The sequence below is a fragment of the Clavelina lepadiformis genome, chromosome 1 (genome assembly GCF_947623445.1).
Source record: "Clavelina lepadiformis chromosome 1, kaClaLepa1.1, whole genome shotgun sequence".
Classification (NCBI taxonomy): Eukaryota; Metazoa; Chordata; class Ascidiacea; order Aplousobranchia; family Clavelinidae; genus Clavelina; species Clavelina lepadiformis.
Window position 1 is genome coordinate 27283933 of NC_135240.1, and position 26737 is coordinate 27310669.

The window sequence follows — 26737 nt, forward strand, 5'->3', positions numbered from 1 at the left end:
TATTACTGCTACTCGCTCATTATCATAATTAAGCTACAAGTTGTAACGCTGCCGAATTTTCAGGCCTGAAAGTGGTGAAGTTAAGTTTTCGTGATTGAACTTTTTCAGCCAGGAAAGTGTTGGAATTTGTGCGTCTTGACATAACTTAACAATAACCGGTCACCATTCGTTGGCGCTTGATATTGATCATAGGCTAGTGAACGTTACAGATGAGTGGCATTAAAAACCGCTGGAAATTGACTCCTGAATTGGAAACTCTGACCAGTTATACACTGTACAAAAGGCCGGGTCGCTTTGTTAAGCCGCTTTCAAAAGTGATTGATCGCTTTGTATAGCTTTGCCAGGAACAATAGCTATATCAGTGGGCTCATAACATTGGCTTCTAAGGTATTTGGTTTAAAGTTAGTCGAGAACTTATTTGAAGGTATTTATATGCTGCGACACGAGCCGGGAACATATTTAAAATTCATCCTTTGTCTAAGAATAGAAACGACAAAATGCCAGGTTTGGGATAAGTTTGAAAGTTAAACGTGATTTGTTCGTCGATGTACAACGAATTTCCCGACTCCGAGAAGCGAGTTTCACGTCATTAGACGTTGCCCGGTTTATCCGGATTCCTTTGCAAAGGTCTTGTCCAATATTTACTAAGTCCTTGTCAAGGTTCACCGACGCGCCGTATTTCAATTTTTTTATGACGCAAGCAGTGTCCTTGTGTTAATATGTACGCGGAATAACTTCCCTGGGCTTAAACAAAGCAGCAAGTTGACGAGCTAACTTTAGCCAACTGCTTTCTGTGACAATATTTTCATTATAGTCTGTTTCACTTGGAAAGCTTTTCTCTTCGGTTGTTGTCATTACTAACCTCTATGACGTAACAAGAAAAACTTCGACTTTTTATTTAGCATTGAAAGTTGAAAAGCATCGACATCACAAAACATTTTTCTAAATTTAGTATTATGTAATCATGTGAAAAATATTCACATAAATAACCCGCGTTTATAACGTCACAACATTCCATTTTATTGTGTGATTTACAAGATGGAAGTTTAACAACGACCATGGTCGCGTCATCTAAGGCTAAGCAAATACGATGTCTTCACTAGTAAGACACAAAAGATAATCGAGGTTTGGGTCCATTTACAAATAGCGACGGCATCGAATGAAGATATCAAAGAAATACGAAATTTGACTCCGGAAATTTCTTCTTGTTTCAGATTAAACACAGTGGAAAGCATTTGCAGCGTGCTTTAGTACAGTTATAGATAGGTTGTTACAGTTACAGGTTGTTCTGGAAGGAATATTTCACTGAATCTGGTACATCCTGATCTTGGATTAAGTTTATGGCGCACCGCAGGTTAAGGTCGTCAACTATGTTGTCAGGAACGACCCTCAGTCGTTCGAAAAGCATGTTCAGTGTCGCCTTTGATGACATCACAAAGGGAAGAGCGAACGCAATCAACCATGACAAGGTAATTATTAATATGGGTGATTATTACGAATAATACTGATTATTATGAATAATACTGTGTGTTGTTTTTCCAATCAACCCATTCATTTGTATCAATGTCGTCGGTATTACAACTATACATAAACAACTTATTTCTGTATGACTGCTGACGTGTAAAATTGCTTTCGGCGCGATGTTGCGTGAGCGGAGCAAAATTGTTTTGAAGTTACTCTGAAGGCAAAAGTTTTTACGGGCTTGTAGAATTTCCGCATGCCGACCGTACACATCTCGAGCCTAAACTTCAAAGTGCGTTGCTCTACTCATTACACTTTGTGTTGACCGATCGGGTGTGGCCGATAACATCGTCAAATTTATTATGACGTTTCAGATTTTAAAGGCGGTTTGATTTAGTAATAATGAACAACAATCGCTTGAGTGTTTTGTTACAATAGTGCTGTACATTAAATTCTATTTTTTATATTCCTTTGGCTGAATACAAACGAGTAATTAAGCTTACCAATCAGGATTGTTAGCTACAAAATTATCATGCATCATTGCAGAAGACTTGACCTGAACGTCTCAAACTGCTGTGTGAATTCGTGCTTCAAGGAAGCTACGTCACAAGGAGTCAATGGTCGACTTTTTTCTAAAGACTAAATCATTTTCACAAACAAGTCGTTATTCGTTCAAGATAACGTGCAAGAGGTTGCTTCGATATCGAACATTTCTTTAAAGTCAAGCAATTGTTATCAGCAAATGATTAGAAATCATTTAGAACAGATTTTATGAAAGTTTAGGCGATTTAAAAATAAATGAACATAAAGTTATTTTCTAAATTTAGGAAATTATCTCACAAGATTCCTACTTTGGCCTGTGGGTGGCGCAAACGTGACACTTCACGCTTTAGAATAAACACTAGGTGTCGGTATGGCGCTAGATTTTATTACGCCCCTGCACCGTGGCATGAGAGATCCCTGCCTGATGTCGAATTAAAAGAAAAGACAAATAGTGAGACATAACTTGAGACTGTTCGCATATCTCATTGCGACTGTTCTGCTGCATTTCACTTTGCACAACTTGTTGCTACATGGCAGACTGTTTTCGCCTCTTTATGAAGACACAATAGTATCATTGTTTGCCCGATGAGGTAACAATGACGGTCATGCAATGGGAATAAAGTTGCAACAGTTTTGCTTCGCATTCGTTTGACCAAATTTGCCTTCCCTGAAAATACTGTATTCGAAACTCGAAACATATTTTGCAACCGTTGGTTTCGAATTCCATTGAATGCGCTGAGATGTGGCAACTATGACATAGTTTCACGCAAGAATGCCGTTGTTTTCTGGGGACGCTTTTCTGGCAAATTCTTGCATAATTTGGTATCTTAACATATTTACTAATAATTTGATTGTTTGTGAGAAAGTTGTTGTTTGACTATGACGTAACAAGGCGAGCACCACTTTTGCTCCCCGCTCTCAATGGCGAAAAATAAACGATACGTCAGGAAAGTTTGAACCGGAACTCCGCTTCCAGCAATGCAAAGAATGTGCTTTGTTTCTCATGGTTTAAGCAGCAGTTGTTAACCTAAAACGACGTACACAAAGCTTAATCTTATACTCTTTATGACGTAACAGAGCGGCGTTTTTTTGTTCAGTCGTAGACCGCATTGTCAACTGAATTCACTATTGTTTGTCTTAAGCCTTTGTCTTGTTGTTTCAGCGATAAATCTATTACTTGTTAATCGATTTTGCATTTTCTTTGAATTGAAATGTGTAATTTCACGTGATTATCATAGGTGTTTTACGCGCTCGCGGAACAGAGAAACCGATTATGACGTCACATATATGTCGCAGTAAACCTGAGTATTTGACGCGATGTGATTTTTAAAAATTTCTCGGCGACAATTCCTGTTGGGAATGATTCTGTACACAACTTTTATGTTGACCTTTTGACCTGGTGACCCAGGGTTCATTCGCTTCCTACTTTGCTCGTAACTCTTTGGTTTAGGTTTCCAGTATGACGTATCAAATTACGTGTTAACCCGAACGCTTGATACAAAATATCCGTACTAAGACAATTGGCGTTGTTACGTATAAGGCGGTGAATCACTTCAAAGTGTGAGAAACGATTATGACATAATAAACATCATTTGTCTTCCAAATGACTTCACATTTGACATCCGGTCAAAGACGATCCAACCAACACAGTCGTCTGATTTTAAAAAGTTTTGGAAAATTTTTAATTCTAGAGCAGGGATGTCCAACCTTTTATTAAAGTGGGCCGCATTGTCACTTGAAATAATTCAATGGGCCGCAGAACCTATTAAATTTCAAGAAAAATGGGTACATAAAGTACATATTTTTGGAGTGAAAATGACTAACGGGCCGCACAAAAATCTCAGGCGGGCCGCAGGTTGGACATCCCTGTTCTAGAGCATCTTACAGGGAGTCGTGTCACGTGGTTTTGTTGTTGTGACATCATACTAAACGTGGTCTATATCTTTGAAGCTCGTTCTACTTTTACAGAAATCATTCACTTTGTTACTTTTCAGACCAGGCCCAAATCCAATCCGACCCAGACTAGTGCTATATAGCAGGGCTTCCCAAACTTTTTTGCTCGCGACCCCTTTCAAACTTCTGAAGTTTTCCGCGACCCTTCACGTTTAAATTGATAAGCAGTGCGAAATATACATTAGTCATTAGTGAAATTTATTGAGATGCAAAGACTGAATTCAAGCCACCAGTACTCAAAGCCTACTTACTACTTTACACATATGTAGGCTACTGCAAACAAAAAAGCACACACATTTATTCAGTGTGATTGGTCCGACTGCTTTCTGCTACAAAGCAAGTCCAGCCGTGGCTCAATATCTGTTAATGCTGGTCTCAAGGCGGTTTCTATGTTTATTAGGCTGGAAGTATATTTTGTTTTGATTGTATTTTGTACTTCGTGTAAAATTGGTATACGCTCTGCGACCCCTGAAGTTCGTTACGCGACCCCTTGCGGGGTCGCGACCCCCAGTTTGGGAAGCCCTGCTATATAGCACAGGCTGATTGATTTCGAAAAATTTAATTTTAAATTTTTTGTTTGCCATATTTAGAATGTGATGTAAATGACTGACTATGTTCACCATTATGACGTGACACGGCTTTCATCATAAAACGTGTTTGGCTTCTGAAAATTAGTTTCGGAATCTGCATGTTTTTATGACGGACGTTGCCCGCAAAACAGTTTTAAATAAATTGCAAACTATCGATCGTGAGAAGACTTAATTTTCCTGAAAGTGACTGCCAGGTTCAAGGTTATGCTTCTGTCAGACTGGTTTCACAGATTTCTATGAAGGTATTTGAAAAAGTTCTAGAACGTTTTGAGGACAGCGAACGTCTCCAAAAAATCTTAAAAACAGCACAAGCTTCATAAAACTTTGTTGTGGCAATAAATTGGGCATTGTGACGTAATAATTGGAGTTTGTTACCGTAACAAACCCATTGTTAAACATCTTCCAGTTGCAGAAGACATATAATTAAGAACCTATTAAAAGCCTAACCCATTTGAACGATTGTGTCTCAAAGAAATCAACTGAATGCTGAAGTGGAAAACGAAGTCGACCAATCCCACAACAGCAACAGCTGCTCAAAGACTTTGTCACGCTTTTTTATTTGTGACATCACAATAACTGTCATTGTCCGCTTTGTCTCCTTACAAAAGGTATTGTGATGTGACAACATCGGAGTCCTGGATTCAGGTAGAAAGGTTTCAGAGCTGCCAGAAATTAGCTGCGAATCTTTGAGCATAAACCAGCGAAAACAGATATATATCTCGTATAAAGCCGCTAGTCCAATTTAGTCTTTATGTCGTCATAAGTTTGGTTGAACTTGTGGGAAAGATGGAAGTACACATACTGAGGCAGGACACTCATAAAATTATCAGATAGCATTTTAGTTTGAATGAAGTTTAGTTAATCTTTTAACTTTCAATCGAATTTCTCAAGATTGTTTATTGGTGTTACGTAATATATAATTAAGTTTTTGTCCATGTTTGTTATGAAATGCTCAGATGACGTATGTATTTCGGTTGATGCTCTTATGACACAAATTTATTGGCCTACTTGTGTTTAGTTTCCATCAATTATTTCGTCATAGAGGTTAGTTGTTATTCCAAACCCCATATATTTGTTTGTCTTCTTTAATTAGCGATTTTAATTATGAGGTCTTTTGTTGCCCGGGATTTCTCTCTGGGCTGCTCGTTGTTTGCACAAAATGTTGCTTTCCGGCGCGAATGCAAATAAAGGGCGTTGCAATTGCAGCTGGGAGATGGAAATCGTTTTACCAATGATTCCACTTCGACTAATTGTTATGTCAATCATCTCTGTTGCGTCACAGAAGGTCACGGGGTTTGAAATAACGAAAGTCGACGAATTATTCCCCGTCTCGGTGCTCTGCAGTGCCAGTCGTTTGTGATCTCATAAACAGGATTGTTGAAATCAATTGAACGCTGGTTGCCATCATCGCGTAACAAGGAATCAGGAAATGGTCAATTATTTCGTAACAATCGACACCTATGCAGCTTTCTCACGTTTCATTGGGGATTCTTGCAAAAATTTCCAGAAATATTGGCACAAATAGCGGTTTTGCTCCCGGCTGAAAGACAATGGGTTGCTGGGTTGATCAATTCAAGGAACTTTTACCAGAAAGATAAGAGGATTTCTGCCACAAAACCGCGGAAGACAGCACCATGACGTCACAGCACCAAAGCGGGAACATGCAATGCAGTTGACGGTTAGACAGCACCTAATATGCAAATTTAGACGCTAATACAAGTAATCCAGTGAAGGAGTCCAGTTAAGTGTTATGTAATCGATGTCTAAATTTGGAGATTTTGCCTCGGGCATGAAATGAAAATAATCGATGCAACGTCTGAATCTTATCAAAACCGCGAGTCTCGCTCAAAACATTTAAATATCGACGTCATGTGAGTCTTGTTCAAGTTATTATTCTCGTGATTTTAATTGTAATAATGGCAGATTGTCAGAAGTTATGAAAGGAAAGTGCATATGACGTCTTCACTCATGTTTATGACATTACATTAGGTTTTTCATGGTTGAAGTATGAATAGAATTGAGCTAGATTTAGGTTCAATAGAAAATTTTCTGAATTTGTCTTGTTGGTCTGGTACAGATGAAGTGGAACGAGGTAAAGTTGCTTTGCCATATTTGGTTACCGTCGGCATGCTGTTAATCATTTAGATATGCATTCATAATTGTTTGTACGCTGTACCATTTCCGGTAATTGTCGAGTATTACGTCACAGAGGGTAAGAAAGATGATAGGAAGTTGTAGAACACGTTTTAGTCATGTTCGTGCCCGCACTTCAACCTGATATTGTGCCAGCTTTATCTGGTCTATTTCCTTTGAACAGGAGGTACATATCATTTAGGCCAGGCCTGGATTAAATTAATTCGTAGAAGGCGATGGTGTTTGACGGTAAATCACAGACTGCGCAGAACACTTCACAAAAGAAGACGACAGGCATCAATGCAAGTTCCAGTTCATTCCGCTTCTCGCGGAAGTCGCGTTCTCAATCTTTTCCAGTTTTCAATTCCAAAGATCTTCCATCTGGAGCCGCTGAGGAGGAAATGACATCAAAGCATTCGCGAAAAAACAGCGCGACGTTCTCGAGCATCTCAGAGGATTCGACGAAATCCAGATCGTCGTCTCCTCCGGCAACCTCCCTCATCCCGATCTCGATTCTGGATGAGGATGTGAAGCCGAATCCATCGCGGCGTGCATGTCGGGATCTTCAAAAAGATTCGAGATCTTCGTCACTGAGGAGCACTTCCCTAACTAAAACGAAATTCACTGACGTTCCGCGTCCTTCTATGACGCAAGATACGTCAACCGTAAAATTTCACGGCGACTCAAATCGCGATCAGAAGCGAAGATCGAACCAAGACGCACATTACGTAACAAAGGTAGGTCAAGGAACGAGCTGGTCTCATTTTTTATTACGTCATAGCACGTTTCTATTATGGCATAAGCACATGCTTTTGGGGGACTGAATTTTCCTAGTACAGTACAGTATGTGTAATGATTGTGACGCAAAGTAAATGTTGCAGGAGACACTTGCTTGTGTGTGTGGTTATTAGAAGATTTTGAGTTGCCTTCGGCGCGTGTCGAAGGTGCTGATGAGATTAGATCATCGCATCCCAGACGGTTTCTGTGAGTAATTTCGCTATCATTTGCTGCCCGGTGATGCGTATCAACGTTTCGATCTCATCACGCTTTAAAATCCCCCCCTTGTAGGCATGCATGGAAGTTTCATTGTTATTTTCGAAAATCTGAACTGATGGAAAGTTTTGTGGGATCCCCATGAAAGGCTGAGTTATATCGGAATTTTCGTTTTAATTTTCCATTTATTAAGAGACATGACTTAAAGCGGAAATCTAAATTTATGCGAAATTAGAAGTGAAGCTTAGTTTTGAAGAAATGATTGTTGGTTATTGAACGGATTAAAACGAGCCAGCGAAAATAGATAGTTAGCAAATACGGTTTGGTCTTATTGATGAAGGCTTTAAAAGGAAAGAGTTTATAAGGCTATATAAGTACGCTTGCCTGGCTCGCACCTCTTTTATCGGTTGTTATGAATTGCTTTTGGGTCTTCGCCATTTGTTCGCCGAAGACGCCGTGATCAAACCGCGCTTTAACGTCATAATAAGAAGAAACAAACGCAAGCGCAACGCCTGTGATGAAAAAATAGCGTTTTGACGTCACATAGGCAGTAACCAGCTCAGTCGGCTTTTGTTTACAGTAATTCGCTGTGTGGCCGCTGTCGGCATCCAAATGTTTTGATGTGACAGCGGCCAGGACAAATGTGATTTTATCTCCGATGGTTTCTGAGCAAAGATTGAACCGTGAATCGAAATTCGTTAAATTATTTATCTGGGCTTCTTTTTGCGATCTTGTGAATCGCAGTAAAATGTTCAGATCTTTTCTGTTACGGTTTTCCAACCGATTTTACATGAGCGTTGCGTAGGTAGCCTTGTATGCGATTTAATTTTGATTTACAAAAGTTTTGTAAGCAATTTTGTGGTGGAAACATTTTACAGATATATTCAGGATCGTTGAAATAACACATAATATACTGTATGAGGTTGTTTTTGCAAAATATGCCAGAACCACCACCAAGAAAGGTATTGATTTGCTTCTCACCCGCGTATAGTTTTGTATGTGGTTGGCTTAACAATTGTAGAGTGATTATACTCTCAGCTATACAAAGTGATAATAATTACACTTATGACATATTGCAAATAAGACATCATCTTGCACTGGTTATCCTTGTTCATGTACTGTAAATAGTAGACTATGATGTTTTGAAATGCCTGTTTAGTACCATAAGGTTTTTATGTTGTATTATAAATTTTGTTGATTTTGAACCTATCTAACCTTGCTGCAGACGATTTTACAAGTTTTTTAAAGTAGTGACTGATGGGCACCAAGTCAACCAGTTTTATAAACTTATGTGAACTTGCAGGCAAAGATAACTCAGCTTCTGAAAACAACACACCTTGAACAACTCTCAAAACTACAGAATAAACACCAACAGGAATGCGACCTGCTTGATGAAATAAGGTATGAAGTTATACTATTGTGTGTTTGCAGTGTGAAGAAATGTGTTTCATTAGTGATGGATAATTAATCTGAGTGATTGTTGTTGATTCTAAACATATATAATATATACGCAACATTTTGGTATTCAGGAATTTTGGCAAGCAAAGGTCACAGATTGAAAGAGATTATGGACAGGTTAGTGCTAATATTGTCCATCATTTAAATACGAGATCTGACATAGTTTTACATTTCACTTAAAATTGATTCTGAAATGTAAAAGAGTCAGTAATGAAAGCTGATTTGCATAGGTTACCACTTGAGCAGTTTGAAGTACACTATGCGTTCATGATTTACGCAAACACTGTTAAGTGTTCATTGATAATGAGTGCTCAATGCTAGTTTTTCAAGACTGGTCTAGATTTAGACTTTAACAAGTGCATTCCGTACAACAGGCTTTGCAGAAACTTGCCCAACAATATCAAAAACGAGATTTACCTCCACAAGTTGAAGGCGAAGGACCACAGCAGCAAAAGTGAGTTTTTTGTTCTTTTTTTTCTGAAGATATTTGAGAATTTTTCATCAATTCCTAGACATGTTATTTGATTGTTGTGATTATTGTAGCTTGAATAAATTTGTTCCTTCAAAATTGATTTTAGTAGACTGGAAATTTTAGTAGATTTTTGAAATAGTCAGTAAAAGCCATGAAAATTTTTGTATATATAGAATTTTTATTTTCAATAATGATGATGCTAGATCGACTGCTTTAGTGTCTGCCCTACCGTGAGTATTATCTGATAACGACAGAAGCATTCAGTCTAATTGAACAAATGGCATGCCTTAGAGTTAATTAAATGACATTGGACTGGCAGATTGCATGGAGAAATTGTATACAGTAGAAATTATAGGGTAGGCTGGCCCATTTGCATCTCATATAGTGAATGATATAATTATGCTAATTAGTGTCATTGTATTCTTACTTAATACTGGTAATATCAAGAACTAAGTTTTTGCAGTTAATCAACTTTTTTAATTTTTACCACTGGATGTATCGATATTGCATGTTATCGAATTAGTCAACCCTGTTGTAAAGTTAACATCCTCAAGTATTATGTAAAGTCCTTCTTTGAGAATATTGTGCATTTCAAAATGCAAAATACAGTTAATTTGCATGTCAGTTGAAATATCAAGTAAAGTTCATACGCAAGACATTTGCTCCGAAGTAGACTTCAAATTTATAATTGAAATTTCTCAATTATTTAACTTTGTACAAGAGACTGTTTTTGTGAGATCCTGATGGATTTATTTATGCCCTTTTCATACCAAATACAAGACACGTAGCTCGCAGCTTAATTCAAGAGTTAATATTGCAGTGGGAATAATTTGGTTCGAATTTCATGTAAAAGCTGGTTTTAACAGAAATTTTGCTGTTTCAGGCATGTTTTAACTGTGTGGAAATGTGTTCTTGATGCAACTGATAAAGCCGGGCAGGCTCGAATCAATGCATCAGAAAATTATAAAAACAATATTTATGAAGCAGCAAAAAATTTCCGAACTCACAAGGATGTCAATTTAAAAAAGGTTGTTTTATAAGCTGGTTATTATAACTTTTATTGGCAAATTGTTGTTTTAATCAAACCTCTGGTTATGAACTAGACATATTTTAAGATGAGTTTCGTGCTACTTTTGAGTTTTTACTTTTTCAATTGGTATTTGTTTGTTTAAAGTGCCAAGAACTACTTAACAATTTACAAAATGAAATATCGGAAACAATTAAAGACCTTGCCAAAGCAAAGAAAAAATATTATGAGTTGGAGCAAGTGGCAGCAATGGCACGGGACAAATACCAAGAAGTCAACGACCGGTAATGTTATTTTTTAAGTCTAATCCAGATGTATTAGAAATAGATGTATAAAGATTGCATATAACGGTATTTGAATGAATATAAATGTTAAATAGATATGGCTTGGTCATACTTTACATCTTTCATTTCACACGGTAACTGGTAACTTTCATTCAAAGGTTTCTTCCCTATCTATATAATTCTGAAACTATTTGTGATTAATCATTTATTGCTCACTCTTCACAGGTTGAAAAAGAACCAAATTAGTATATTCAAGTCAAAAGCTGGTTTAGAGAAGGCCTTTCAAAAAGTAAGTTGCTTTACCCTGGCCGCTTGTCTAAAAGCATCATTATTTAGGTGAAAATAATCTCATCATATCTCAGTGTGTGTTGTGGGAGTATTTTTCTCCATAATCACGAGACAAGAGTCATATCATTTTATACTTTCATGGTTACATTTACTTTGATCTGACATTTAAGCACCATTCAAATAATGTTAAACGGATTCCTGTGTTACTTGAGCTCGTTTGCTTTATGGAGTGTTTTGTGCTTTATTGTAAATAAAAAGGTCAGTGCAGCCATTTTGATGCTCATGTAAGTCTTTGTTACGATTACCGAAAACAATGTTTACCCAGACGTGAAGGGAATTTCTATTGCTCCGTTCAAATTCTTAGTAGTGGTATGCACATTTTTATATCCCTGTGTTTTGCTGCCTCATATATCACAGAATAGTATTCACTGCTATAAGCGCATAACATATTTAATATTCCTTTTTTTGGTTATAAGTTTTGTTTTGTGAAATGTTGTTCTTGTTGTAAAATGAGCAAACGAGAAACTACTTTAAGGCTAAATTTAGTTCTGTTGGTGTTATTCTATTATTAGCTTACATCATTATTTGAGTCATGGGAGATTTTCCAAATATGTGACGGCATGAGCGCTTTTTCTGTTACTTAACCAGTGTCATGACAAATCTATATTTGAATGGTTTCTTGAATAATTCTTGTATTTCTTGCTCTTTTTATTCATGATCAGAAATAGCTGTGGGGCGTGACAAATGGGTGTGAGCAGTAACACGCCAGGCTGTTTTGTCTCATTTTGGTTCCTTTAATAAATGAGATATGATGTCATGGTGTTTCACTTTGTGAATATTGTGACATTTACTATTTTTTATTATGGTTGTTGTCATTTAAGGCTCTTATGTCTTATGTTACAAGTACAACTCAAGATTTCTCTAGTTTTTGACCATTTTTATCGTATAATGTTTTTTCAGCTTCAACAAAAATGTGATGAAAGTACAACAAGTTCAACGATCGCGAGGAACGAGTACATTTTGATGCTCGCTGCTGCGAACACACACCAGCGACGGTATTATGAAGCTGACTTACCGCAAGCCATGGGTGTAAGTGAAATGCTATTGAACTTGTAATGTTTTAAAAAAGCTTTCAATATATTTTGAAAAAAAAGTGTAATGCTAAAAAGTATAATCACTTTTAAAAAGGGCGCTTTAATGACTACATCCACCTGTTGTTAGGCGCCCAACCCTGGTCATAAGCAATTAAATTAATGAAATTTCCTTTACGCAGCTGCTCGACGGCGATGTTTTCAAGAAATTTCAGACGTACTTGAGCCTGTTATGCCAGTATGAGCTGGACACATGCAGTGCTGTGCACGAGGCCTACGACGCTGCCCAGGACTCTACTACACAGGTACTGGTTCATGGGCAAGGCTGGGTTGTCACATTCAGTTATTTTGTCACTTATTTGATTACTTGGGAGACGTGACGACATCAACCCTGATCCTGATGTCTTCTTGTGTTGTTTTAAGTTAAAATATATCCCAGCCAACATGTTTTGTTTGAGGACGATTCACAAATATTTTACTACAGTGTTAAGTCACGACATGTCACAATGAAGTGTTTTCCTAGATATCTCGTGATTATAACACCCGGTGCTTTCTCCGAGAAAACCCGATTTTTGAGTGGGGCCCATCTTATGAATTCGAAGCCTGCGGAGATGACGGCTCCGATGGCAAACTCACTGAAGAACAATCCGGAAACGACAACTCCCTGAACAGAGAAGCCAGAAAGTAAGTCTCCGAGCCTGTTCGATCCCACTTTTCATTTTATTCAAACAGAGAATAAATATGATGTTTATGTAGATGGTCTTATCGGTTTGTAAGAGACGAGAGACAGCTGCAAAGACTTCGCAAGATTAGGCAAGGGTTGGAAGGCCTCATCCACAAGTACAATGAGGTGATTTCTGTTTGTGATCTCTTAATTCCCATCACTCATTTTTCTTATTTTAGTTTTACAATGTACTATTTATTGGATTAACATGGCTTCCTGTTTTGATATAATTTATGCTGGAATAATCCTAACCAGGTAATAAGAATGCTTATGACGCACTTACAGTGTTTCCTTAGTTTTTATCATAAAAACAGCAGCAGAATGCGATTGTTGGTCAAACTTCAACTTTAAATTATTAGCATGGACCCTGCAAGCTTCCACTTTCTACAAAATAGTAAAATGATTTTAAAATTGCTCTGTATTAAAGGCTGCTTGGAAACAGCAAACTAACAGATACGTTGCATATAAATGCATCCAAGTAACTATAACATACTTATCGACGTAATAAATTACTGTTCAAACTCCTACAAAATAAACTGCAGTAAACTGCGACCATCAATACCACCAACCTTAAATCCAATATGACACGGAAATATTGCCCACACAAAGCTAAGCTCTTAAGTTACCTTAAATTATTGCAATTGTTGATGATTTTGATTTCTGTGATTCTGTCAGTGCTTGGGTGTCAGAATAAAGGCCTGGTCTCGTTGGAATGTGGCTGTGGTTAATTTTATTACACATTAATTTCAAAGTCATAATGTCGTTAATCCCACCAGACAATATTGGGTTAAGATTTTCATTTCGTTGTGATTTCATCAATTTTTTGGAAATTAAGCAGAAATATTTGTGGATTGGCTTGCTGCTTAGATTAGGAACAAAGTCACGTTTCAAATTCAATAAAGTTGTGTTTCCGTGCAGACCCCCGAGCTGAACAGTGAAGCCTCAGCCCAAGAGACCGAAGTGAGGTTGGAAAAGTGCAAGGAAGATCTGAGGAAGATGGAGACTTGCAAGCTCCAGTGTGAGGCTCGACTCGATCTTCTACGAGAAGCAAATGTGGACATTGACACTTGGATTGAAAGTGCCAAAGCTCAGGTAGAGTTAAAGTGTTTGTTTTTATTTTCAATATAGTGTGCTCATGTGCTTAATCTGTGTGCTTACTACTTGTGTGTGTGGGCTACGTTTATGTGTAATGTTTATTATGGTCTTATTTAAATGAGGGTATTTTAAGAAGGAATGTATTTGCTGTGTTAATGTTGAAATTAGCTAAGAACAAGAACATTTTCTTCTAACTTTTTTGAAACTAATCCTACCTGGTGCTAAACTAAAACTTGTGGTTGCCGTAGAAATTATAACATAATTTTACGGTTGTTTTGTTGTCAAAAAAGCTGCATTGCTGATGCTTTCAATTGTGTGAATGTGGAAGGTTATATGCCATCGAGGAAAATGTTTCTGTCACAGATATCTGGAGCTAACCCCAAACATTAGTCGTTATTTGACAAGCAAGCAGTGTTGTTAGTTCCATAGAAATATAAAGTGTAATGAATCGAACCTGTTATAAGCAGCTGCAGCTAACAACTGTTGATGTTGTAACTGGAAGTAATTTATGATTCTCGGCATAACATTAGGGTTTAATGCATCTAATGGAAGACGTTAGCTTCTGGATAAAGCTTCACTGGTTAGGGCTGCCCACTTGTGAATTAAGATCGACTTAGTTGAACCTTCATTAATTTGTGTTACATCGCTTAGGATGTGATGATTGTGATAGAATGCATGCAGTGCTGGAAAAGCTGTCTGTGTTAAATTGCTGTTGTACTCGCAACAATAGTATTTTAGATCACAAAAATTGTTGTATTAAACAAAGATTACCGAATAACTGATTAAGTTATGTTGTTTAGTTGGTCAAGGAAGCATCCGAATCAGTATCAACACCTGGCCGGCCAAAGAGTGTCCGTAAGACAGCATTGAATCAGTTAATCACTCAAGTTGACGGCTCACGCGTGAACGGAAGCAGTGTGGGTGAAGCTGATGAGAGTTTCTTCGATGATGATTACACAGACGACTTTGAGGACACATTCGATGAAGAGCCAATCACGTTCAACATGGATAGGGACGATCTTTCTCTTCCATCGAGTGAACACAGCAGAAACTATCCTGTTACCTGCTCTGTCATTTACCCATACAAGGTACAGATGCTTGTGGTAGCATTTCTTCGGAATATTGCTTTCCTGTCCCATCTGTTGATTGTACGAACTAGGGGGCCTTATTATGATCACTGCACTTGAATAGAAATGCTTTTATTCTGCTGCAGAGGTTTTAATTTTTGTCATTTTTTCCTGCTTCAGGCAACAAGAGCAGACGAACTGACAATATCGATCGGGGATCGGGTCGATGTCGTTGAAGATGGTGACCTGGACCAGTGGGTCAAAGCTCGGAACAGCAGCGGGCAACTCGGATACGTCCCGGAAAACTACCTTCAGTTTCCGGCTCCGTCAACTGGCACAACCCCACACCACTACGCACTGCCACCTAGTGATGAGGATTACACAAACACGATGGGGTCGTCCTCGTCTTCAACATCCGGGACATCCTCCCTAACGGCTTCTTCCACATCTGGGAATGATCGGGAAGTGAGCAACATCATCTACGGCGCAGGATCGCATCGAACTTATCCTGGAGGTACTGTGAATTATCTTGATTTGAAATATGATGTGAAATAATGACTTAGTTATCTATTTGTGATCTACCCTTTAGTTTATTTGTGACCGGTATGATTGTAGTTTGACGTTATGAAGCAAAACAGTTAGAGCCAGAGTAGATGTGAACATTTTAATTGTTGGTGTTTGAAGTAGAAACTGAACAGAAAAGTTCAGTTGCATTGAGAATTAGTGCAGTTACTACTCAAAACACTAACTGTCGCAATATTGCTGCTATGGGCATAACTTGTTGTGTGGTGCATATTTTTAAATGGTTTAGTTTTAAATATTATCTTTTAAAGCTAATTATCCGAGTGTGCATTTAAAGTCCACATGGGCGCCATTTTAAGGGAACCACTCAAAACGTCTGCAATTAGAACGTTTGCATTTACTTTAACTCATAGCATTTTTTGCTTCGAATAACTCGATTATCCCAACCTATTGCTCTTAATAGGACATCGTGCTTTTAAAATGCTTTGAGGTGTAAGTAGATATATGAAATAAGATTACGTAGAACTTGGCCGCATTATGATGGTTTTGAGAGCAAAGTTTAGCTCAATGTTTGCTTAGGATGTGGCTTTGTTTGTTATTGGACTAAAGGAAGCAAGTTTGTGGTTAACTTGGAAAGTAGAACAGCTTGTTTGTTGGTTCTTGAGAATGGGCTAATAATTAACTTTTCAGTGTCATGTCATAAAGGTCTTACTTATCAGTGAATAGTTTAATAAAATGCAGAACGTTTGAAGTGGGGGATGCGGCTTCTAAAAAAATTCGAGAGATGATGAGAATGCAAACAAAAACTTGCAGCACGTGCTATTGTGCTTCTGAAAATAATGTTGGCGCCAACAACGCTGAATCTTACCCCTCATCATTTTAATGTGTGTGTTTTAAAATGCAAATTTTTCCACCCCACCCGTAAGCAATGCATCAACATGCGTAATACTCACGTTTCAATTAGTCATGATGACGTCACATACGTATAGCATTATGACAACACATACCACCTGTGCTGGCAAGTGGTTTATGAACAGAGATCATCTCATTTATAAATTTCTAGTTTGCCTCGCCAAAGCGATTTATGAATATGAGGCATGCTCCAACGAGGAACTGGGCTTCCCTGAAGGTGCGGTCATCAACATTTTGACAAAAGACGACAACGGTGTTGATGACGGCTGGTGGAAGGGGGAACTCAATGGAAAAATTGGCGTCTTTCCTGGCCTTGTGGTCGAGGAAATCGGGTCTGAAGTGGCAAATGTGGGCAGCTCATCTTTACCGGTATTCATCTTTACCCTGAACTTGTTTTTGTTAAAATCTTATTATTTATCTAAAAATTATTGTCGGCTAAAGGTCTCTTTGTTTCAGGAATCGCCAACTTCCGACGGCCCTCCAAGTTTTCGTCCACCGCCACCTAGTGAGTGCCCACCTCCACCGCCACAGGATGGCAGTATAATCAGAAGTAACCAATCGTGGGGAAGCAACTTGCACCGAAACTCACCAGTTAATCATAGCAAGGACCTGGGATTACCGGAAGTGCGACACGAAAGAGCTAACTCTGCACCTGCGTCGCCAGTGTACGCCAACAGACCAAAACCAGTGAGTACCTGCCATATGTGACTTTTTCATATAATCTCATATAAAATTTCATATAATCCTGACTAACACGTTGTTTTATTTCTCAGCATCGGGCCGCCCCGGCTCCTCCACAGCGACCATCGCTTTTCAATCATCGTGAAACGTGATTTTACACTTGGTGGTGCCAGTAACGCTTTTAAGTATTACAAGATGTCTGTAGACCTACAGATGATCAGTGTTTGCAGCAGCCTGCTGAAAATCGAAGCGTGTTATGTTCCCAACCAATAAAGCCGCGGATATCACTGTGTTTCTAATAGTAGATCGATCGCAGTGTAAGGTGATGTTCATGTGACAGCACTTCAGACGGGATGGCTCAGTCATTTGAAGCAATTTTTCAGCTGGCCTGGAATATTGTGAATCGGCTGACCTATAGTTGTGCCTTCTCTGTATGATGTCATTATTCAAAATCGTAACTGCTTATGAAAATTTGTTATGGTGTGCGTGGAAGCAATTGAACCGATTGTTGCTTAATTTCTCCGTCCTATATAATTTATTATGTTTTTGTACAAATTCGAAGCGAATAAAATGAAAGCCGTTTTTCACCAAAATGGTCCGCAGTGTTCTTGTATTGGCAGATTGATATGCACGCGACCACACGAGGATTATCACAATTCATGATTACAAGAGAACCTCTAAAAAGCTGGGCATGATTCATGATAGCAAACATATAAAAATAACAAAGTGCTCGGGCTGGCGTCCATTGGACCACCTTCGCAGCGGCAAGGCGTCATCCGGTATTCCATTTCTACCACTAGATGGAGTAAGATTCAAGCATTGACTGCCCGATATACACAGGACATGTCTCGGTCACCAAATCCAATCGCTTTCGTTCTCTTATAAAGCTAAAAATGAAGTTTTTAAAACAACTTTTCCATGTGGACACATGAACATGTGAGGTGTCTAACACAGACATCTTACCTCATTTGCTGCACCAGCGACATGTAGTGGTTGTTCTAGTTCTTCCCCCATTTGTAGGCTGAGCCTCATGTCTTTCTGCTGGTGTTTGAGTGGAAAGCTTGCTGGAAAATGACCCTTTAACGAAAATCGTGTTATAATTAAATTTAACTTTTAATTCATTCAAAGTACGGTTAAATGTCAAGAATTTTGTTGTTAACAGAAAAGCTAAAGCACGAAGACAGATAATAATCAACATAGGGAAATCCTCAGACTACAAGTTTACAAGTTTAAATTCTCGTTCGGTTTTCACAAACTTTCCCAATTGTTCCTGTAAACCAGATCTTGTAAATTATCTTCGTATTAATAACAAAACATTATAAAGAAAATAAATAGCACCTGGTTACTAACAACAATAAAAACCAGGTAATACCACAGAATTATTTATGAAGAGAAAGTAACCTCTAATATTGCCGCTCCTTTTGTCTTGACCAGAGGGCAGGCGATGTCGCTCAAGTTAAGCACATCAAGCAGTGTGTACTGGTCCACTCCGGCCTTCTCAGCCAATGACAGACCCTCAGCTAGTGACGCCATGAAGGAGCCCATCAACATGTTAACGATCAACTTTGTGTTTCCTCCGCTACCCAGCTCTCCTGCACAACGACTTTTACAAAAAACTTTGCAAACGAAAGACATCAAAAACCCCAAAAATGTGTTATGCCGCTGCAAACCTTGCGCTAATTTTGCAGCAATTAACAAATAACCCGACGAGATATCTCAAAAGGAAACCTACTCTATGTCAACCCCATCTAGAATGTGGTGGCCATTGCACAAGTGCATTGCTAACAGTTCAGAGTTCATAATCCCCAACACTCACCGAGGAAGAAAGTTTTCTTCCCGAGAGCTTCAAAGCAGGAGTAAGCATCCATGTAGAGAGATCGATCTCCCGCTGCCAGGATCACCAACTTCCCTTGTTCTGCCGATTTCTTGTTCCCAGACACCGGAGCTTCGAGGAATCTTCCTCCTCTCATGGTGATTGCCTGAAGATGGATAAAAAGTCGGTGAATTCCTGGAGGATCCATTCTTACATGGGCTGATGCAAGGGGGGGGGGGGGGGGGGGGGTTGGGGTTAATTTCCCCTTCTCTGTATTTCATTGAAAACACTGTGACTAATGTTTAATGTGTTACGTGACCTCACATAAACGTTTTGCATAAGCCAATGCAAACAGGCAAACTAGGTTTCCCGTGACCGCGTTAGACAAGAAAACAATTTTACGATACAGAATCACGCTTATAACATTAAAAAGTTTCATAAAACTGAGTTCAAATAGAAATACTGCAATAAACCATTTCAAACACAAATAAAATTTTTCACCTCTGATATTTCTTTTATCGTATCTGAATCAACTGTGGACATTTCAATATAACCCTTGCCAGCAGATATGCCTTGTAAGACTCCAGTGTTTCCAATGACCAGCTGTAATGTTTGGCAAAACATGATGTATCTATTTATTTTTATAAATTCTAAGAGACCGTTGGAGGAATTTAATAGACCGTTTTGGTCCAATAGAAACAATATAAGAAAGGAAATACTTACGTCACGAACAGCGTTAGCATCAGAAACACATGAAAATATGATGTCACAATGTTGGACCACGTCAGCAGGGGAAGTCCCTTGTTTTGCACCAGCTTCCACCAGAGGCGTGCACCTGACGATGGTAAAAAGCCAGTGTACGTCTCGGTAATTTGGTCAGTCAGCCATAGAAATCATATACAAACCTTGCCTGGCTTCGGTTCCACACTGTGACCTCGTGTCCGGCTTTGACGAGATTTAAAGCCATCGGTACCCCCATAATTCCGAGTCCGAGAAATCCAATGCTGCAAAATAAGAAGACGTGTTCCGTGTTTTTAATATATATTGGCATCGCTTCCGAGTTGTATATGATGTCTAAATTCCAACAAAATTGTAAAGCAAGAGCCGTGGATGCCAAAAACATGTCTTTGAGCTCCATAAATGGAGGTGGGCAGTCAGTACGGTACTGGTACCAGGCAAAAAATGTAACGACGGTTCCGATATTCGGTAATTTGTTGGCACTTTTTGTGTAAAAGATGCTGCTGCAAATGCAATGTTTGCCGCTATTATGCCCCCGGTAAAGGTTACTCCAGATGAAAACATATGTGACGTTAATTACTTGACATTTCTAGATTAAAAAAGATCAACAGATGCTAAAATTAGTATTAAGGATTATAAATAACATGAATTTTTCAAAACATACTTGTTAAAAATTTGAAATTATCACATGAAAGTACCGAAACCGACTGAAATCCTCTTAAAAAATTAATTTGGTACTATAGTGCCGCAGTACTGCCACCCTTGTCCATAAAATTAGACTTTAATTAAGAAAACCACTTGCATAATTGTTAAGAGATGATGAGTAAGAGTCGTGGGGTCAATTGCCAAAGTTGAAAAGCCCAAAGGTGAGAGATATAATTGCAACTATGTTCTAGATCAGTGATTCTTAACAAGAGGGAAATAATTACCAATTTCTTTGTAAATGGAAAGTATACAATTGAAAAAGTTTTGTTGTAAATGAACCTATGGTATAGGCCAGGGGCGGGCAACTTCTTCGGTCGGCGGGCCTTATATGAGAAAATGAAGTACTTGGCGGGCCGGATTGCTGAATAGATTGGAACGCAGCTTTGTCTTATTAATGTTCATGGTCGAAAATGTTTGCTCATAAATGTATGTAGACCCGAACAGAACAAGTAGATTCATAGCCATCTTTCTCAGGTTGGCAAACTTGGACTTATTCAGTGACGCAATACAGGGATTGCGGCAGAATGTGGCCGCAGGCCACATTATCATGTAAGACCGGAAACTGTCTGCGGGCCGCTCAAAATCCCGTCGCGGGCCGGATCCGGCCCGCGGGCCGTATGTTGCCCACCCCTGGTATAGGCTATCGTTTACCCATTTCATACGCATTTTGCAGTGTAGCGATTGCCCAATCACTATTAAATTCACCCAAAGATTAACGGCCAACTTACATGAAATCACACGAAAAAGTTTAGGAACCCCTGTGCTGGACCCTTAAGAACCACTTTAAGTAGAAGACTAGTAGTTCATTGTTGCCAGTGAAATAAAACGATAGTTGATGTTAATGTTACAAAGAAACGTGCAGGTGTGGTCTGGGCACTGGTGAAAAAGCAGCAACAAAGTGCACATAAGTACTTATTATGGTGCTTCGTTTTTCACCAGTTTTGAAATTAAAAACGTTTAATTAGAAATTAGTTTTCCATTTTTTTGATGTCTTGAGAGTTTTGGGTCCATTTGAAATTTTACTTTTGAAACAGGGGTTTCCCCTATACTTCCTTTCGCTTAATGACAAAAGTTAAAGTTGGTCTTGGTTTCCAGAAGATAGGAATGGTTGATTTCCACCCAGGAGACAGAAGTGGTTTCAATTCCAACAAATAAAAACATAATTGGCATAATTGACCTGAATTTATTACTTAAATAAATATTTTTAATTTCTTCCTGGTTTAAAATTTCAAGTGAAAAAAAATCTCATATAAATTCCTAGGTGCAAAAAAAACTTTTTCATGCCAGTCACCAGGAAGCATATTACTGTGGTAACATTTTTATCATTTTGCCAATAGAATGTTCATTTTGTGCTTGCCAAATCCTACTTTCGAGATTTTATATTCAATGTTATATTCAAAGGTTCCCATAAGCATAAGCTCAACTGCTTTTCGCAGTGAAACGATAGTTACGTGACTTTTTATCTGTTAGCCGTGATGATACATGAATAAATTTGAAGTGGAACTTAGTTTTCACAACTTCTATGGAGTAAAAGATTGCTTTGAATAAATGCTTAAAACAAGACAAACAGCAACAGGGGAAAATAAATATGGAATTGAAAGAATTATAAAAATCTTAATAACAAGATTCATTGTGATTGGCTCAAAGAAATTTAAGAGCATTTTAGTGTAAAAAGGAATATATTTGGAGTGTAATGTACATAATTTACTTGTATTGTCTGTCCACTTTTGCTGCGAAACTGGAGCGGAAATTTTATTTTTTTTGAAACTCGCATCCTAAACTTCAGCAGACACAGCACAACACATTTTCAATTTCAATGAAGTTAGAAAAACGTAACAACATAATACAGTAATTACTTTTCAGAGTCAAAACACTAATGCTGTATCTATTGCGTGAATATAGCTAGATGTAGATGTTACGTGTTATCTATGTACACACACCAGAACAGAGCTGATATTTTAACAAACCTTTTGTCTGTTGGAATGATATCCTTGGGCACAATATTGGTCGTACTGTCCGCATCTGCTGTGGTATCGGGAGACAAACGGGAATCAGTCGTTAAATTTCGTTGCTCTGTCGTTGGAGTTGACTGCAAAACAACGGCAAGATTTGACCAGAAGTTTGCATAAACTAACACTACACACACAAGAGCTTAGATAAGCAAGTTAGGTAATCTACAGACAATCTAAAAATTCATAATTTGCAAAGAATTCTGACATTGGCTCAACAAATCAACAAAATTCAGACCGAACACTCAAAACATTGATATTCAAACTTCTCCAGCTAACTTTTTTCTCACTTACAACTTTATTGCTGTGCCGTCAAAACAAAAAACAACTATCAATAAGGCAATGAAAGAATTAAATTGAAGCAAAACTCAGTTTTATTTAAAAAAAAAACTAAGATTTTGCTTTTGAAAAATTTGCTCACATCAGTACTCACAACAGCGGAAATGAATTGGTTTGGATCTGTGGGCAATAACTGACTTCGTGTTAGTAGATAGTGTGCCATATTCTGATGCTTCAGTGTGAGCTAAACATGCAGTGCTGTGTTGTATTAAATGCGTTTTCATTAACTCAATCATTGCCTTGTAGTTGATAAAAAGCTTATCAGCATTAGTTGGCTACTATCTCTACACAGACACGACAACTTTCTGCAATTTTCTTTTTTTAAATTTTTTTGCTACCAACCTCTTCTCTTGTTGGAAGAGATTTTTTTGCGACCTTTCTTCTTTTCTTTGCTGGAGGAGTTGCAGCCGTCTGAAATTTCAAAGAAATCTTAGATGCTCAAATACAATGCAGAGGTATAGCAAGATGTTGTAACAATAAACTAGTAGTTTCTGATCACACAATTTTAAAAGAAGCTGAAGTTTTACCTCCATGGAGCTTCCTTGCTCGCTCTTCGCCTTCTTAGCAAGCGGCTGGTCATCACTACCTTCCGACTCTGGTTCCGACTCTTCTTCCTCCTCATCACTAGTGTCTGGGAGTCCTGCATCAAGTAAACAATGTCGTCTTCAAAATATGGAGCATTTATCAATACTGCTCTAATTACATCATAGACATCATAACAATGTTGTCATTGAGAAAAGTTCTGCGTTTCACTCTTCGGTTAATTTTTTCTTTAAGTATCTTATTTTTCTGACAAAAAATTAGATTGAAAACAAAAGGTCAACAAATTTAATGGGAAAATAATAAGACGAATTCGACAGAAATGGTGAAGTTTTAGCAAACCAAAAATATTGTATTGGTTGCATTGGCCCGATTACTGTATAATTCGCCCTCAAAATCAGACGAAGCTGAAAGAAAAAAAAAAAAAGCAAATAAATCTAAGCCGCAGAAAAAGTTATTAAACTTGATTCCATATGTATTTGTCACTCATAAACTGACTCTACATATATTTCACCAAATGTAGGCGACCATTTCTGTTAGCAAAGTTGCGTTGTTAGGTTGGTGGAACAAATTTCACTTTAATTTGAAAATATATTTTCATTAGGTTTTAGGCAATTGCTTTTCAACAACATGCCAACGATGCCGTTTTGCATATAAGCGTCTTTGTATATCACTCAACAAATAAACAAAAGTAAATGCAAGCCGCGGCAATGCAGCTTATATCTGAGGCAATTCAGTATAAGAATTATGATACTATACCTTTTTCTCTGCGCTCCACCGCGTGCTCGATGCTCTTCACTGCATCAAGGAACCCAGAGCGCTTAGAGCCTAATGAGTATTTTTCCTTGTTTTCATCGTATTTATGGATTAAATCTGCTTTGGTCCATGCACTGCATGAGGATTATAAATATGTTAAACGTTGTACATCAATTTGGCAAAAAAACAAATTTAAAAAAAGATATTTTACAACTCAATAATCTTATACTAAAATTACATAGAAAGTTGTGAAACGTAGAGATACTTTCTTGTGAAATTAAAACTAAGCAGTTTTGCTATGAGGAATATTTTGAATGCTGAAGTGGTTAATCATAATTATTTAAAAGTATACATCAAAAAATTCGTTTTTAACCGTTGCTCGATAACAACGACCCGTACCCACTCCACATCTGGTTGAGCATAAGACAAATAAAGTTCAATCAGATGCAACTAAATCAACTCACAAATCTCCTGTTCCGTAAAACCGAATAAAATACATTTCAACTTTCTTGCTCGGCTTCTTCACGTCTTTATCAGGCTCAACAACCTAGAAAATGGGAAACAAAAGTAATGATAACAACTTGACAATATCTTCAAATAAATTTTTAAAATAATATAACAATTATGTAGGTTATTTAAGAAGTATACGTTCAACACTTCAAACAAGTCCCAGGTATAAATAACTGCACACCAGCGAGAATCTGGTATTTTCATTGGTTTAAAGTCATGCCAAAGTTTAAAGTTTGTTATGAAATTTGCCATACCTTGGAACAAACTAACCAGAGTTAGACTTCCAACTTAGGTAAAAGCTCCAAAAGCAAGTAAATTAAATGTTGCATGATCTAAAAATTTCAACTGGAACGCAGAAACAGAAAAAGAAAAGTGCATGATTCGAATGCATATAAGAGATGAAAGAACAAGATACAACCTGCGCTAGAATTTTCAGTTTAAATTTACCAAGGACGTACCACATAACGTAATACTAAAAACACAATTTTATTCACAAGTAAACCATCACATCTCACCTTAGCTGGCCAGTATGGATATCCAGTCATCTTTGCCCTTAAAAAGAAGAGAGCATTTCATGTTGACCATAATCTCATTTAAATTTGACTGTTGCCATGTTACAACTTTCATTTACAAACACGTTTACACCAAGATCCTGTTTAAGTTCTCAGCTTGAATCTGAGTGGTTTGTTCAAATTTAGGTGGTAGGTGAGAACTAAGTAATTATGGTTTTTTTAAATACAGTAGCTACACAATAGCTGTATTATTACGTAATGTATACATCAACAAAAGCAAAATTGAAAGCACTTATCAGCAACCACTCAAAACTGCCGGTGCCTTAACTGGAATAAGCTAAAAGTTTTTGTAAGTACATCAGTTTGTTGTTTGTCGCAATTTGTAGATAAAATGAGCAAAATATTCATCAGCTGACAATTCATGATATGTTAATAAATCGTGAACTTTCAGAAAGCTACTTGTGTAACTTTTGTTTGATGAAAAGTTGACATGTTAGCTTGCTACTGTAAATATCAACACACTTTGGAAAAAGTTGTATCTAGATTTTGTCTATCATAGTGGAAAGTGTGGCAGCTGCAGGCACTAGATTCATCAATGTGTACAACAAATGTTTTTGTCTTCCAGTCGATTTATAATGAACAGAGAAAAGTTGGTTGTTTGAAGTTTGAACGCCAAGTTATAATAAACAATCACAACATCGAGGTTTTGGTGCACGCTATCACGCTAAAATTTGCGTCTTCGCACATTTTCTCATTGAAAACTGCTGTATTTTTCAGTCTGGGTTCTTGTGATAAATTTTTGTGCACTTAACTGTGATACAAACTTAAAGGGGCGCAAATTTAACCGGGATATTACTGCAATTCTATGACAGGTAATTTGAACATCCAGGTCTGGTATGAAAATGCACAATCACATACGGTAAAGATTTGTGACATCAAATAGAATTTGAGATGATGAACTTCCATACTAGACCTGGACATTCTACATACATAGGCTAACTGTTATAATATAACAACATTAAATTGAAACTATTGGTCCGTTTTCAAAAACAAATTAATCTACTGACTCATAGCTACATTAAACTTTCCTGGTCTAGAGCAGAAGTGCAGAACCACAGGATGCATTTGTATAATAGTAAAATTGTGTCAAACCCCAGCAAGTCAAATTGTGACGTCATTTGGTTGTGCACTTCTGCACTAGACCCTGCTTTCTATTATGTAAAAACTCACCATACGAAGTCGCCTACTTCAAATGATGTCATGTTCGTGTTCGAATCAATATTTCCTGTGTATCACAATAAAATGTAGTTTCCTGTACAAATTTTCTAGCTTCTTTGATTTCCCGAACACTTTACAAGCAAAATGATATTTATATAGGCCTATATAAATATATATGTGCAAGTTCAAAGCGAATAAATAAAAAATGAATCAAAGTCATGCAAACAAGACAAGATTTCTCTTAAACTTCTATTGCAACCTATAGCCTAGATCAGGGATGTCCAACCTTTTTCGCCGAAGGGC

At 37.7% G+C, this 26737-nt stretch overlaps 2 protein-coding genes across 7 annotated transcripts; one reads left to right on the forward strand and one right to left on the reverse strand.

Moving 5' to 3' along the window:
- Positions 1-1220: 1220 nt before the first annotated feature.
- On the forward strand, positions 1221-17887 carry LOC143453245 (F-BAR and double SH3 domains protein 2-like). Of its 4 annotated transcripts, none has more exons than XM_076954495.1 (18): positions 1221-1469; positions 8977-9074; positions 9203-9248; positions 9506-9585; positions 9777-9833; positions 10487-10631; positions 10778-10914; positions 11140-11203; positions 12163-12291; positions 12476-12598; positions 12817-12977; positions 13050-13143; positions 13936-14109; positions 14913-15200; positions 15360-15693; positions 16765-16982; positions 17070-17300; positions 17387-17887. In XM_076954495.1, the coding sequence occupies exons 1-18, from the start codon at positions 1341-1343 to the stop codon at positions 17444-17446; spliced, it is 2568 nt and encodes an 855-aa protein (XP_076810610.1). In that variant the 5' UTR covers positions 1221-1340; the 3' UTR covers positions 17447-17887. The 4 variants fall into 4 exon arrangements, with proteins under 4 accessions (XP_076810610.1, XP_076810593.1, XP_076810604.1 ...); XM_076954478.1 differs by lacking the exon at positions 1221-1469 and adding an exon at positions 6537-7417; XM_076954502.1 differs by lacking the exon at positions 1221-1469 and adding an exon at positions 8299-8635.
- LOC143453254 (uncharacterized) lies at positions 17888-26614 on the reverse strand. Of its 3 annotated transcripts, none has more exons than XM_076954526.1 (15): positions 26447-26614; positions 25220-25256; positions 24659-24741; positions 24198-24328; positions 23426-23538; positions 23241-23309; positions 22993-23082; positions 22518-22639; positions 20013-20111; positions 19831-19942; positions 19609-19710; positions 19111-19273; positions 18696-18886; positions 18258-18371; positions 17888-18181 (listed from the first exon to the last, which is right to left on the reverse strand). In XM_076954526.1, exons 1-15 carry the CDS (start codon positions 26476-26478, stop codon positions 18107-18109), a joined length of 1533 nt encoding a protein of 510 aa, XP_076810641.1. In that variant the 5' UTR covers positions 26479-26614; the 3' UTR covers positions 17888-18106. The 3 variants fall into 3 exon arrangements, with proteins under 3 accessions (XP_076810641.1, XP_076810631.1, XP_076810648.1); XM_076954516.1 differs by having other exon boundaries at positions 22981-23082; XM_076954533.1 differs by lacking the exon at positions 22993-23082.
- Between the last annotated feature and the right edge of the window lie 123 nt (positions 26615-26737).